The sequence below is a fragment of the Pelodiscus sinensis genome, chromosome 2 (assembly GCF_049634645.1).
Source record: "Pelodiscus sinensis isolate JC-2024 chromosome 2, ASM4963464v1, whole genome shotgun sequence".
Classification (NCBI taxonomy): domain Eukaryota; kingdom Metazoa; phylum Chordata; order Testudines; family Trionychidae; genus Pelodiscus; species Pelodiscus sinensis.
This window is the reverse complement of record NC_134712.1, coordinates 34,319,308-34,334,748: the sequence shown is the minus strand read 5'-3', so window position 1 is coordinate 34,334,748 and position 15,441 is coordinate 34,319,308. Positions and strand designations below refer to the sequence as shown.

Below are 15,441 nucleotides of genomic sequence, written 5' to 3'. Positions count from 1 at the left end.
ATAGGAAAAAAAAAGTTTATAAGTTCTACACATTTTTATCTCTGCACTCACAGCTTTAAAATTCACATGAATATATAAGCACGTCACTGAAAACATGCGGTCTTTTAACAGCTGGAAAATCTGAAGCGTAACTACATGAACACTGAAAGATTTTAGTGCTTAAACTTTTCTACAAAGGAAGATTAAACAGGTAGCTATGGGCTGAAATCTTTAAAGTCAAAAGAAATAGTATTAAAACTGTGTGGCTATACCAATAAATGAGTATTGTAGGTCTGAACCTAAAGTTCTCTAAGGGTATGTCTACACTACCACCCTAGTTCGAACTAGGGTGGTAATGTAGGCAACCGGAGTTGCAAATGAAGCCCGGGATTTGAATTTACCGGGCTTCATTTGCATCTTGCCGGGCGCCGCCATTTTTAAATGTCCGCTAGTGCGGACTCCGTGCCGCGTGTAGCCGCGCGACACGGAGTTCGCACTAGCGTACATTTAAAAATGGCGGCGCCCGGCAAGATGCAAGTGAAGCCCGGGAAATTCAAATCCCGGGCTTCATTTGCAACTCCGGTTGCCTACATTACCAACCTAGTTTGAACTAGGGTGGTAGTGTAGACATACCCTAATTTAGGTAATTATGTGGCCCTTCAGTATATCCTTAGAGACTTTCAGTCTAGGAAGTTCTAAACATATGAAAACAGGTTATAATGGACATCTCTGTATAACTAATGACAGCGTTTCTACCAGATGAGCATCATACAATTACTGGCTTTTGTATAAATCTGCAACAAGTTCCATGACTGAAATTTACCATATTTACTTTAAGATACCCAGGACTAAACTCCCACTGTTTATTCTAAAATTGTATATTGGAAGAACGCTATCAAATCTGAAGTTTGTGCAAAAGTGGATTAAAGACCATCGTCAAACTTTTTTTTTTTTTTTTTTTTTTTTTTAAAGAGTGATCTGTACTTAGGACAAAAAATGTACTTGGAGAGAGTCAGAAAGTTACATTGTCAAAGATCTGTTAAATACACTCTTCATAGGACATCTGCCTTTTACTGATATGAATTGGCTTGTTAAGAGCACTTGTCAATGCCAGAGATAAATTAAAACATACATACACACAGTGACAGGTTTAGTATAACTGTGATATATAAACAAGTTATATAGACAGTGCCCTACTAAAATGAAAAACTTACTGTATGGCATTGATGCGCTGCTTGCAATTGAAGATGCATCACTACAGGTAGAAGCTGGGGATGGTGGTGGCCCCATTTCAGTTTTCACTGGTTCCTGTTTGCTTTCAGGCCTAGGATTTAATAATTTAATTATATTTAATTAAGTTTCAAGGTTTATACAGTTTCTTGGTCTTGCTCAACAAAAAGCCAACCTAAGCCAAGCATTTCATATTATAATCTGTGTAAGAGCTAAAAGTACTTTTATTTTGCAAACACTTAAAGAAATAGATTGATTAATTTAGAAATTAAATGGTAAGATGCTAATTTATTTCTACGTTTTTAACATATCCCATAATAGTGCTACTAGGATAAAGATGTAATGTCTAGCGATAATGCTAAGTCCTTCATTAAGGAGCTGGCTGTATAACTGTCCTAAATGCAGAGTTTAAATCCTGTATTTCTGAATGTTAAAATATCCCCAAATATGAACTCTTGGGAGGATGGGGTGGGAAGGAGAGAAAGATGTATTTTATTTTCATTTTGAGAGTGACCTATCACTCAAAATAGTTGTTGGCAATTTTGTATTCTTTTGTTTCTTCACAGAAAATTTGCTTTTAGGGTAAGTGAAGATTTTCTTCAAACCAGTTTCTTCAAATCAGAGTTACTGAGGGCTAAAAGCAATTTATAATAGAAACTAATGGAATACTAACTTTGGAGAGACTACCATATATAGCTTTTCACAATATAATTACCAAAACTGAAGCAATTTCCAGATTACTAAAATACATAATTGTTCAAGTATAAAATGTTATTACCACTATGAAACAGTACACAAAAGAGTCTGAATCTTCACATAACACAGGTTGTAGCTCCCTAGTCCAGCACCTGACCGGCCCCAAACCAGGCAATTTGCTGGACAGGGTAGATCGATGCCGGCCTTTCTGCCACCATCAACTGCAAGGCTCTGTCCAGTGGCAACAGAGGGGCTGGCATTGACTGAGCAGGAACAGGGATAGCAGAAGCTGGGGGAGGGGAGGGGAGAAGTGTGAGGAGAGGGAAGATACAGAGTGGCAGCGGAAACCCTACAGCTGAGGGCCAGGAGCTCATCGAGCCCCACAGCTGTCTAGCTCTGCTACCAGGCCCCAGACACAGGGCTCCACAGCCACCCTCTGCCTCTTCCCACAAGTTTCTCCCTTTCCCCTCCCAAAATCACAGCTTGTCCCTCTCTGAGCTTCAACACAGCAAATGAGCTATTTGCAGCATTTGCAAGTTCTGGGAGGGCAGCGGAGGAGTTGCTGAGCACAGGGCCCCTGGCTTTTCCCCCCCGTGAGTGCTTCAGCTCAGGAGTATCCATAGGGATGCCAGACGAGTCAAGTCCGGACTATAGAGGTCCAATCTATAGTCATGTTGCTTTAGTGTCCATAGTTTCAAACACTTGCAATAACATCTTGATGCAATTCAAATGTGTACACATTTAGACAATTTGAAAATGCAGGTTTTTACCAGCAAATCTGAGTTTTTTTTCTGAGATGGAATAACAAACACTGCAGATTTCGCTCATTAGTTAAGGTTTGCGAACAGGTGATTGCTAACAGGGAGTTTTGAGAGGGAGTTCTACAGGTGAAGGAGAAGCAGATACAGGACTCTTGAGGGAAGTGTGTTTTGTTATTGGGGCTTTCTTACTGTATGCTGAGCTTGTGTTTGTTTGGTGTGTGGTGGTGTGGGGGTTTTTTTTTTTCATTTATTTAATTATTTTTTCTTTCCCTGTTTGAGTGAGGCTTTAGAGAGGGAGTTCTCCAGGTAGAGGAGAAGCAGATACAGGAGTCTTGAGGGAAGTGGGGGTTGTGTTTGGGGCTTTCTTGCTGTGTGCTGAGCTTGTGTTTGTGAGTGAGGGTTGGTGTGTGTTCTTTTTTGTTTTTTTGTTTATTTATTTATTTATTTCCCCCTGTGTTTGAGAGTGAGGCTTTTTTTTTTCTCCCCCACCTCCCCTCTGCCCTCTCCCTCCCCTTGATTGGCTGTGATTGGCAAGTGGAAACTGTTGGCTTCTAATTAAAGTTTGAATTCTAGAAGCCTCTGCTGATTGGCTGAGCCTTGGTGGGGGAAGGGCGTTTATAAGGCAGTGGGCAAGCGACCAAGGAGCTTGTGAACAGGTGATTGCTAACAGGGAGTTTTGAGAGGGAGTTCGGAAGGGGAGAGGGAAGGGCGGGAGGTTCTCTTGCCTTTCTTTTTAAATCCCTTTTCCAGGACAGCAGCGATGGTTGGTGATGGGTCTGCTGTTGTTACCTGCACAGCGTGTGCCATGTTTGTCTTCCTCCCGGAAGAAAGAACGGATTTCATCTGCACCAAGTGCAAGCTGGTCAACATTTTGGAAGAAAAAATTAGAGGACTGGAGGCCCAAGTGTCGACCCTACGCTTCATCAGAGAGGATGAAGACTTCCTCGATAGAAGGCAGCATTTAATCCTTCAAGCACGGCAGGCAGAAGAGCCAGAGAGGGCAATACGTGACCAAGAAGAGAACTGGCAGCATGTAACTTCTAGAAGGGGAAAAAGGCCAGCACGGGAATCCCCTGATACTATAGAGGTAAGCAATCGCTTTCAAGCTCTCTCCACAGGCTCTGCAGTGCTGAAAGCTCTGGCAGGGACCTCACAAGGAAGAAACCAGAAGGGAACACCATCTACTGGAAGGCATGGGATGCGTAGTCCTACGGATGGGGGTTCCACGGCCACCACGCCCAAAAGGAAACGACGGGTGGTGGTGGTTGGGGATTCCCTCCTAAGAGGGACTGAGCCATCCCTCTGCCGTCCGGACCTGGAATGTTGAGAGGTGTGCTGCTTACCGGGAGCTCGCATTCAGGATGTCACGGAGATGCTTACCAAGCTGATCAAACCTTCGGATCGCTACCCCTTCCTGCTTCTCCACGTGGGAACTAATGATACGGCCAAGAAAGATCTTGAGCGTGTTACTGCGGATTATGTAGCGCTAGGAAGAAAGATCCAAGAATTTGGAGCGCAAGTGGTATTCTCCTCCATCATCCCTGTTGAAGGGAAAGGACTGGGTAGGGATCGTCGAATTGAGGACGTAAATGCGTGGTTGCGCAGATGGTGTCGCAGAGAGGGCTTTGGTTTCTTCGACCATGGGACTCTGTTCCGGGTGCAAGAATTGTTAGGAAGAGATGGGATTCACCTAACGAAGAGAGGAAGGAGCATCTTCGCGGGCAGGCTTGCAAACCTAGTGAGGAGGGCTTTAAACTAGGTTCATCAGGGGAGAGTGACCAAAACCCTGGGGGGAGTGGGAAAGTCGGATACCGGGAAGAAATGCAGAAAGGAAGGGGCAAGAAAGGAGGACCCATGTTTCGAATGGAGAAGATAGGACGATCAACAGGTTACCTGAAGTGTTTGTACACTAATGCGAGAAGCCTGGGCAACAAACAGGAAGAACTGGAGGCCCTGGCCCAGACCAAGAAATATGATTTAATTGGGATAACAGAGACTTGGTGGGATGACTCGCATGACTGGAGAGCTGTCATGGAAGGGTATAGACTGTTCAGGAACAACAGGCAGGGGAGAAAAGGAGGAGGAGTTGCACTATATGTAAAAGAGCACTACGATTGCTCTGAACTCCAGTATAAAGAGGGAGAAAAAGCTGTTGAGAGTCTATGGGTTAAGTTTAAAGGAGCAAACAACAGCATTGATGTTGTGGTTGGTGTTTGCTACAGGCCACCGAATCAGGTGGATGAGGTAGATGAGGCTTTCTTCGGACAATTGAGCGAAGCTTCCAGATCGCAGGCCCTGGTTCTCGTGGGGGACTTAAATCACCCTGACATCTGCTGGGAAACCTATACGGCAGTACACAGGCAATCCAGGAAGTTTTTGGAGAATGTTGGGGATAACTTCTTGACACAGGTGCTGAAGGATCCGACCAGGGGCCGTGCGCAGCTTGACCTTCTGCTCACAAACAGGGAGGAACTAATAGGGGAAGTGGAGGTGGGTGACAACCTGGGAAGCAGTGATCATGAGATGGTAGATTTCAGGATCCTGACGAAAGGAAGAAAAGAGAGTAGTAAAATACACATCTTGGACTTCAAAAAAGCAGATTTTGACTCCCTCCGAGATCTGATGGGAAGAATCCCGTGGGATGTTAACATGAAGGGGAAAGGAGTCCAGGACAGCTGGCAGTATTTTAAAGAAGCCTTATTGAAGGCACAGAAAGAAACCATCCCGACGTGTAGCAAGAGAGGCAAACATGGTAGGAGACCGGACTGGCGTACAGGGGAAATCCTTGGTGAACTTAAGCACAAAAAGGAAGCTTACAAAGAGTGGAAACTTGGACAAATGACCAGGGAGGAGTTTAAAGGTATAGCTCGAGAATGCCAGGGGGTTATCAGCGCAAATGGAAAGCGCAAATGGAATTGCGACTGGCTAAGGATGTAAAGGATAACAAGAAAGGTTTCTACGGGCATGTTAACAAGAAGGTGGTGATCAGAGAGGGTGTGCGGCCCCTAATGGATGAAAGAGGTAACCTAGTGACAGATGATGTGGGGAAAGCTGAAGTACTCAATGCTTTCTTTGCGTCTGTATTCACGGACAAGGTCGGCTCCTGGACTAACGCGCTAAGTGACGCAAGATGGAATGAAGATGGACAGCCCGTGGTGGGTAAAGAACAGGTTAGGAACTATTTAGAAAAGCTAAACGTACATAAATCCATGGGTCCGGACTTAGTGCATCCAAGGGTACTGAGGGAGTTGGCAAATGTCATTGTGGAGCCTTTGGCTATTATCTTTGAAAAGTCGTGGAGATCGGGAGAAATCCCGGATGACTGGAAAAAGGCAAATGTAGTGCCCATCTTCAAAAAAGGGAAGAAGGATGATCCAGGGAACTATAGGCCGGTCAGTCTTACCTCGGTTCCTGGAAAAATCATGGAAGGAATCCTTAAGGAATCCATATTGAGGCACTTGGATGAGAGGAAAGTGATTAGGAATAGTCAGCATGGATTCACAAAGGGCAAGTCATGCCTGACCAATCTGATTAGCTTCTATGATGAGGTAACTGGCGTGGTGGACATGGGGAAGTCAGTGGATGTGATATACCTTGACTTTAGAAAGGCTTTTGATGCGGTCTCCCACAATATTCTTGCCAGCAAGTTAAGGGACTGTGGATTGGATAAATGGACGGTAAGATGGATAGAAAGATGGCTAGAAGGCCGGGCCCAGCGGGTAGTGATCAATGGCTCAATGTCAGGATGGCGGTCGGTTTCTAGCAGAGTGTCCCAAGGTTCGGTTCTAGGACCGGTTTTGTTCAATATCTTTATTAATGATCTGGATGAGCGGATGGATTGCACCCTCAGCAAGTTTGCGGGTGACACTAAGCTGGGGGGAGAGGTAGATACGCTTAAGGGCAGAGATATGGTACAGAATGACTTAGACAAATTGGAGGATTGGGCCACAAGAAATCTGATGAGGTTCAACAAGGACAAGTGTAGAGTCCTGCACTTGGGACGGAAGAATCCCAAGCATAGTTACAAGCTGGGGACCAACCGGTTAAGTAGTAGTTCTGCAGAAAAGGACCTGGGGGTTACAGTGGATGAGAAGCTAGATATGAGTCAACAGTGTGCCCTTGTAGCCAAGAAGGCTAATGGCATATTAGGTTGCATTAAGAGGAGCATTGCCAGCAGATCCAGAGATGTCCTCATTCCCCTTTATTCAGCTTTGGTGAGGCCGCATCTGGAGTATTGTGTCCAGTTCTAGGCCCCCCCACTACAAAAAGGATGTGGATGCATTGGAGAGGGTCCAGCGGAGGGCAACCAAAATGATTAGGGGGCTGGAGCATATGACTTATGAGGAGAGGCTGAGGGACTTGGGTCTGTTTAGTCTGCAGAAGCGAAGAGTGAGGGGGGATTTGATAGCAGCCTTCAACTTCCTGAAGGGAGGTTCCAAAGAGGATGGAGAGAGGCTGTTCTCAGTAGTGACAGATGGCAGAACAAGGAGCAATGGTCTCAAGTTGTGGTGGGAGAGGTCCAGGTTGGATATTAGGAAAAACTATTTCACTAGGAGGGTGGTGAAGCACTGGAATGGGTTACCTAGGGAAGTAGTGGAGTCTCCATCCCTAGAGGTGTTTAAGTCTCGGCTTGACAAAGCCCTGGCCGGGTTGATTTAGTTGGAATTGGTCCTGCCTAGAGCAGGGGGCTGGACTTGATGACCTTCTGAGGTCTCTTCCAGTTCTATGATTCTATGTTTGATCACATCCAACTGGTAATGTCAAAATATATAAAGGAAAAAAACTTGGAAGCTTTTTTCCTTTATACTTTGGCATCACCAATTCAAAGCTCTCAAAATAAAAATTCAACATGTCCAATTGATAAAGTAACTGAATAACCCCTTTTGGACTGTGTTTTTCCTTCCCCTTCAATTGTGTCATGTCAAGCTAGAACAAGAAGTTATTAGTTAGCAGCCATGTTCCACTAAAAATATTAACAGGTTTGCCCAATTACAAGTCTCCAGCTATATTATGAGTATGCAAGAGCACCATTTATTGCTCCATCCAAGCACCACCAACAGCTGGAAATGATATTTAGTCTCCAGCAAATAAAAGCTAAAGCAACAAATATGGTCTCAAATATTAAATGATCAAATACTCCCAGGCCCGGCCAAAGAGTTTGCAAGGCCCAAGGAGTCATGTTGTGGTTGGCGAGCGAGGACAGCGAGTGAGAAGCCGGGGATGGGCGGGCACAGGTCAGCAGTGCCCTGAAGGCGAGAGGCTCAAGACAACCGCTTTGCTCTAAGGCCCGGGCCTGAATACACCAATAATTCAATAACTGAATCCAAAAGCAATATAGCCAAGTCAGCTACCACCTTTCAAGGGTATGAGGAAGACATTTTTATTTTAAATTGTGTTAACTTGTTATCTGTTATCCAAAAATTAGAGAATACTACAGATCAATGTACTTGTAATTGTAACAGATGTGGTGCAATTTCAGTCCCTCACTAATAATAATTAAAAGCTATCATTCCTATTTAGGAAAGTAAATATATTCCAAAAAATAAGTTTGTATATTTTTTAATTAAAAAGTACACTAATACCCTCTGAAAACTATAAGGACATTACCTTGAATGTTCTCACTTATTTTACTGCAGCGGTTTTCAACTTTTTTTCCATTTGCAGACTCCTAAAAAATTTTAAATGGAGGAATGAACCTCCTTGGAAATCAGACAGTCCATGGACCCTCAAGGATTCAAGAGCCATAGGCTGAAAAACACGTTATTGAATTTCCTAGAGACTACCTTCATTCTTTATAACTGAGCTATACTAGCAATGACTTGGAGGAGGAAATTAGTCAAAAGCAGGATGATATGAGAAAGAGGAATATTAGTGGGAACATCTAACCCAGGGGTCAGCAACCTATAGCACGTGAGCCAATTTTCACTGGCACACAAGCCTCTCCGCCAGACCTATGCTGACCATGTGTCCCAGAAAGCCATGCCAGACATTTCACTACTTGATTGGAAGAAGCAACTGAGAAAAGACTCCATGCCACTGTTCCTCGGGTGGCACAACAGCCTTCTTCCTCCCCAATCCATATGCCAGTTTCCAGTAGCCTGCAGTTTCTGGCCACTCCGCCACCCACTACCCCACCACCATGCGCCACACAGCTCCCTCCCTCCCCCGATGGGACTGCCTCTGTCGCACAGAGCCCCCGGTCGGCTGCGTCACCTACTCCTGCAGGTCACTGCCACTGCTGATGGAGGGGGACCTCCACACTTTGGAGCTGCCAGTGAGCAGAGCAGGCGGCATGGAGCTAAAGGGCTCACAGCTGGCCGAGCTGCCACAGCCCAAGCAAGACCTCTGTCTGTGCCAGCAGGACACACTGGCCCATGCCAGCCACATGGCTGAGGCTCTGGAAGCCTACAGCACCACCGCCCAGCTGACCCACCTGAAGCCCAAGGAATTGTGGGAGTTTGCCAAGAGATTGGCGCTCAGCCTGCAAGAAGGTGCTGTGCCTACTGTCCTGGCCTACCAGCGGCCCTGAGGGAGCAGGCAAGGCGCTGGGTGACCCCTGCCTGGCTGTCCCCTGTGCTGGTGGTTGGTGTGTAAGCCAGTGGCCCTGCACTATGACCACACTTGCTGCCACTGCTGCACCAAGTCCAGCGACTGTGGCCACTGCCATCAGCTCCAATGTACTGCTACTGACGTGCCCAACCCCACCAGGCCCTGGATCAACATGGTGCTGGGCAACCTGCTGGAGAAGTGGCTGAAGGAGGAGAGCCGGGCTGCATAGCAATCATGAAGCTCTCTAGCTATGGCACTAGCAAAACGGCTTGGGCATAATTATGTAATCAACAGTGAGTTTCCATTATCAACTGGTGGTCCACAGAAAGGTGGTCCATGAGGTGGAACAGTAGAGCGAGCCTCTTCCCCTCTCCCAGGAGAATGGCACAGCCCAGGATGGGAGGATTAAATTTTGGCAAACCACTTTGGAAAGGTTACTGACTCCTGATTTAACCTCAACAGCATTAGGAAAAAGGAAAAAAGTAGTAGTCAATGCTTTGAAAAGTGCCCAATGCAGTAGTGACATTTGGCAGGTTATCATTTCACTATCCAGGACGAAGTAATGGCTGTGTGGCCATATGGTAGATACCGTAAAGAGGGAGAAAAATGACACTATGCTAACTATTATATGTCAACTTTCCAAATAATGGATCTGAATAAGAATTGAGGAAACACCCAAGCAATTTAGCAACTACAGACTTGTGCGCCAAGGCAAGCCCAAAACCGTATCAAAATGACAAGTCCATTAATTTTTGGAAATTTTCAAATAAGTACTATACAATTAAAAACATTTTGTATTGATTTTGAAAAGGCAAGCAGGGTAAAGAGAAGAGATGAACACAGCCAAGTGATCCAATAGACAAGTAGGGCATAAAATGTACTGGCTTAACTAGACTGAAACAAATATGGTGACCACCTGACATTGACAAAAGAGCTATCCCAGTAATCCATTTTCCCCTCTTGCATCAAGTAATCCTACTGGTACCAGAGAAGACTGGAGTAGGGATGTTAAATTTAGATTAGTTGGCTAATTGAATAATCGATGCAATTAGTCAATAAGGGCGCCTTATTAAGGGTGCATCATTAAACAAATGATGAATATGCAAATAAATTGTTTCTGGTCCTCCCGAAGCCCCCAGTGCCAACTTTAGCCCACAGAAAAGTCAGTCGCGGCCACACAAGAGAGATACAAAAACACAACCCCTCCAAACCCCTCAAACTTCACTAATGTGGCCCCAACAGTGCTTGTGTGTGCTGGGACAGAGTTCTGGGGAAGGGTGCCAATGAGTGCTGGGGCAGGGTGCTTGTGGGTGCTGGGGCAGGGTGCTTGTGGAGGTCTGGGGGGAGGGGAACGGGACAGGGACCGATACCTGGGGATCCTGTAGCTGCCAAGGCCCAGGAAGTGCACGGGCTGCACTCCCATCCCCCAAACAGCGGTGTGGTACATGACACACTGGTCCGTTGCACGCCTAATGCCTTCCTGCGCGAGGGGAGGGGGAATCCTGGACCGTGCCAACCTCAGCCACTTGAGCAGCAAGCATCTTGCTCCTCCGCTCCCCACGCCAGCATGCGCCGCCCGAGTAGCTGGAGCCGGCGCAGTCCCGGATCCCCACCACTCCACTGCATGCAGGAAGGCAGCAAGGGAACAAAGTCCCCAGTGTGCGATGGACCGGCATTTTAGGTACCGGGCCTGCTGTTGGGACAAGAGGGAGAGCAGCCTGTGCACTTCCGGGACCTGGCGCGCAGTTGCAGATCTGCCCCCCGACCCCGCAGGATGCCCGCGCTACCTCCTTGGTCCCAGGAGGGAGGTAACATCAGCGCAGCTTGCATCTTGGGGTTTGAGGGTAGCAAGGCGGGCTCTCTTACAAAAATTTTTCTGAGGCCCGGTATTTTTTTTCCACGGACCGGTACTGGGCCACGGACCACAGTTTGGGAAACGCTGGTTTAGTAGTTTCAGCAAGTAGGAATGTCATGCCTGTTTGCTTGCTTGCCTATCCTGATCCCTATCACTGTTAATTTCACCTTTAGATTCAGTTGTCTCAAAATCCTTCACAAGAAAGTAGTCTTTTTCATATGCTGCATTGTTGCTATATCCCATCGATTTAATATTAAAAGATTACAGTAGAAACAGTTACAAATACCAAAGTTATAAACTGACCAGTCAATCTCACACCTCTTGGAACCAGAAATACATAATCAGGCAGCAGCAGAGACCATACACAAGGCAAATATAGAACAGTACTGTGTTAAACGTGAAGAAAAAAAAGGGAAAGCAGCATATTTCTTCTGCATAGTAAAGTTTTAAAGCTGCATTAAGTCAATGTTCAGCTGTAAACCTTTGAAAGAACCATAACGTTTGTTTAGAGGTGCACACATTTCAGAGTTATGAACTACTTTCATTCCCAAAGTTTTCATAACTCTGAAGTTCTACTCTGTAACTGGTTAGTCACACTCATTACCCCAACAATAATCCATTTTACTGAATAGTTATTTGCCAGGTAATCACCAGCAGTGAGGTCAAGAAACAGCTCACAGCAATATCGGGCAGAATTTGAAGGAATTGTTTAAAATTACACCAGAACTGGTCAAACTCCATGAAAGTGCAACACAAACTCATGATTCAATTAGTCTTTCAATTAACATTAGGGATGTTAAAAAGCTGTTGATTAGATAACTGCATAACCACCGATGGGCTCAGCAATATAAAGTTTATACTGCAGAGTCTGCAGCACAGCCAGCTCCTCAAGAGTGGGACTAGCAGCCAGCGCCAACTGGGAGCTGGCTCTCAGTTGCCAGCCCCAATCCTGGGGAGCCAGCTGTGCTGCAGACTCTCTAGTATAAGCTTTATACAGCAGAGCCCGCAGCACAGGGTGGCAGGCAGCTCCCTGGGAGCAAATGCACGCCAGAAGCTGGCTTTTAAAGGTGGCTCCTGGCATGCACCAGTTCCTGCTTTCCAACAGCTCCCGGGGGAGTGACAGCCAGCTCCCGGCCCCACTCCTAGGGAGCCAGCTGCTGTCCTGTGCCGTAGGCTCTGATACAGAGCCAGTAGTGCAGGGTGGTAGCCAACTCCCCAGGAGCGAGGCTGGGAGCCGGCATGTAACCATTACGGTAGCCAATAAGCTCATGCTTATCATTTAATCATTTAAACTATTACACTATTACATCCCTAATTGGTATCACTCAATATTTTGCTTAACTAGTACATTTTCACTCTAAAAATATAATGACATTCTTTTCAGTGTACTTACTTTGCCTCGGTTGTTTTGCTAGCTTTTTCCATGTTTTTTAAGCTCTCTGGTGATCGAAGCTGGAACCTACAGCTATCGTTCATATTCCAAACAGATTCCATTAAAACACCCACTTTAGGAATTCCAGCACTAATTGAAAAGGCCACAGCTCCAGCATGATAAAGAGGATTATTTCTCAGGCACACCTGTAGATAAAAGTTAGAAAAAAGTTCATATTTCTATGTAAGATCAGATAAAGAAAGATACAGATTCAGATAAAGAGTACAAGCAAACACTCAACATACATACAGCTCTGTCAAAGTATCATTTCCCCAGGAATTGGAAAAGAAAAGCTCAAGGGAACGAGGGAGACAAAAACAGGAACTAATGTAACCATCAAAATGGCCATTTTAAATATGACTTTACCAAACAGCTATAATCTGAAAGGAGCAGCCTCAAAAAGAATCATGGGAAAAAGCGTTCCTAAAAAAGTGCCATCCTCCACTGGTAAGTCAATAAGGACCAAAAAGCATCTCCTTTTAAAGTTGCTGTTCTGGTGTTGGGACTAGCACCATTATCATAATCACTTAGCACTCAATTCTGAGTTTTAAGATTGTTTTTGGACCTTTTCACATAATTTTAGGCTCCAATCTGGCAAACATTTATTTGGAGTAAAGTAAGTGTTTGCCAGATCAGGGTTTAATAGTGAATGACTTAAAAAGTAGTTCTCAACAGAGTACATCAAATGTCTAATCTTGAAGCCCATAATTCATTCTTTATTACTTTTAAAAGCAATTAATATTAAATTTTGGGCAAAACTCATGTACACGGATTTTAAAGAGAAAGAGAGTTGGAAATTAAACTATCTAATCTAAATTGTTTGTTCTATACTCCTAATGTATCTAAAGAGTGGGATGAGTTAAAATAATTTAAAAAAACCCTGGTTTTCAGAGCTGAGTATAAAGATTCCAGTTCAGAATTATACACAGCTGTTAAGAAATGCAGGTGATCCTAACACCTATGTACTGGGGTTTCAGAGAATAGTATAGACTCTGGCCTGATTCACATATGGATTTACTTATCTACTTTGGTTTAAAAACAAAAATAAAAACAAAAAAAACAGATTCTAAGATCAGAGGGGGACACCTTTGATCTCCTGTGTGATACAGGTCATAAAAAATCATTTTGGGGGAAGTTCTAACAACAGCAAAATATGTTATTGAAAAATCCAATCTTGATTTAAAAATCACTAATGTTCAAGAGTCCACTATGATACTTGGTAAATTGTTTCAGAGACTAGTTAACCTCACTTAAAAATGTATGACTTATTTCTACTTAACTTTACTCATACGAACTCAGTCTAAAATTTGTCTCACTTCAACATGTGGTCACCATTATATCTTTGCATGCCAGCAAGAAGAGTCCATTATCAAATGTTTGCTCCCCATGTAGGTATTTATAGATTGTGATAAAATCTTCCTTTAGTCTGCCCTTTGTTAAGGTGAACCGATTGAGTTCCTTGAATCTTTCACTATAAGATATGTTTTCTAATCCTTTAATCATTCACATGGCTCTTTTCTGAACCTTCATCACTTTATCGTCCTTCTTGAATAGTAGTCATAAAAACTGGACACCGTATTCCAGCAGTGACTGCACCAGTAAAAAACAGAGGCACAATAACCTCTTCAGTCCTTCTAAAAAATCCATAGTCCAGGCATCCCAGGATCATATTCTTCCCTCTGGCCACAGTACTGCATTGGGAGCTCATGTCCAGGTAATACACCATGGCCCTTACATCTTTTTCAGAGCCACTGCTTCCCAGGATAGAATCCCCGATTTTCTTAAGTGTGGCTTACATTCTTTATTTCTAGATATCTAAATTTCCATTTAGGCATACTGAAACTACTTTTGCTCTGATTACCAACCAATCCAAGCCTCTCAAACCTGTTCACTCTCCCAATTTGTATAACATATGCAAAATCCATCAATGATGATTTTGTGTTTTCCTCCAGAGCATTAACAACAAAGTTAAATAGCACAGGATACTGATCACTGCAGAACAGTAGCATTCAGAAACAGACATTCAGCGATGATTCACTGTTTACAGTTAGGAGACCTAGAGTTTGCCAGTTTTTCTAGTCAATGTGTATGCCATATTAATTTTGTACCAGTCTACTTTTTTAATCCACTGTTCCTAAGCAAAGTAGTAAAATCTATACAACCCCATGGGTGGACGTGGTTATACCTAAGAAAAGGGACCGTGAGCCGTTACAGCTTAGCTGACACGTGATGCTTTGGAAACAGAATATTCAAAGCCTACTGCTAGGGTCTACCAAATTCATAGCCATGAAAAATATGTAAGAGACCATAAAACTGGTCTCTCCTATGAAATCTGGCTATTGTAGAGGTGTTGCAGTATCTCCACCTTTACTTCTGTTCACCCTCCAGAGCTACGTGGCTCCTGCCTGGGTACCTAGCTCTGAAGGCAGTGCTACTGCCAGAAGAAGTACAGAATTAAGGATGGCAGTAATGTGACTCCCCCGGCCCCTACAATACTCTTGCAACCCCCTCACTATCTCCTTTTAGGTTGGGATCCCCATGGTTTCAAACACCGTAAACTTTCAGATTTAAATGTGTAAAGCCAGGAAACTTAAGATTTTTAAAAATCCTATGCCCATGAAATTGGACCTTGAATTTGGTAGGACCCTAACCTATTGCACTGAGATGTATATGTTATGGGCACAGGGAATATTCAAACACAGCTGCATCAATTTAAAATGTTATTTTTATTCCTGGCTCAAATGGTGAGCTAAAGGATTTTCTGCAAGAATTAAAGTCAGTGAGGGATAACTGATGCTAATTCTCACTGGTAAAACAAGACCAGTAAGTCTGTGAACGTTTCACTCTCCGTTCCCTCAAGGAAAATAGCATGTACTAGTTTTACCTAGTAAAAGGCCTGAGACACAAAGAACTTGACACTGTATAAAATATCAGCCATG

The 15,441-nt window shown here is 44.3% G+C and overlaps 1 protein-coding gene across 10 annotated transcripts in view; it reads right to left on the bottom strand.

Annotated features, from left to right (window-relative positions):
- Positions 1-15,441, bottom strand: part of UBR5 (ubiquitin protein ligase E3 component n-recognin 5) — a 170,896-nt gene that overhangs the window by 77,520 nt on the left and 77,935 nt on the right. For all 10 annotated transcript variants that reach the window (XM_075920248.1, XM_075920252.1, XM_075920251.1 and 7 more), the window contains 2 exons: positions 12,464-12,648; positions 1,194-1,303 (listed from right to left, as the gene is read on the bottom strand). In XM_075920248.1, coding sequence (XP_075776363.1) covers positions 1,194-1,303; positions 12,464-12,648 — 295 coding nt within the window. The remainder of the gene's footprint in view (positions 1-1,193; positions 1,304-12,463; positions 12,649-15,441) is intronic.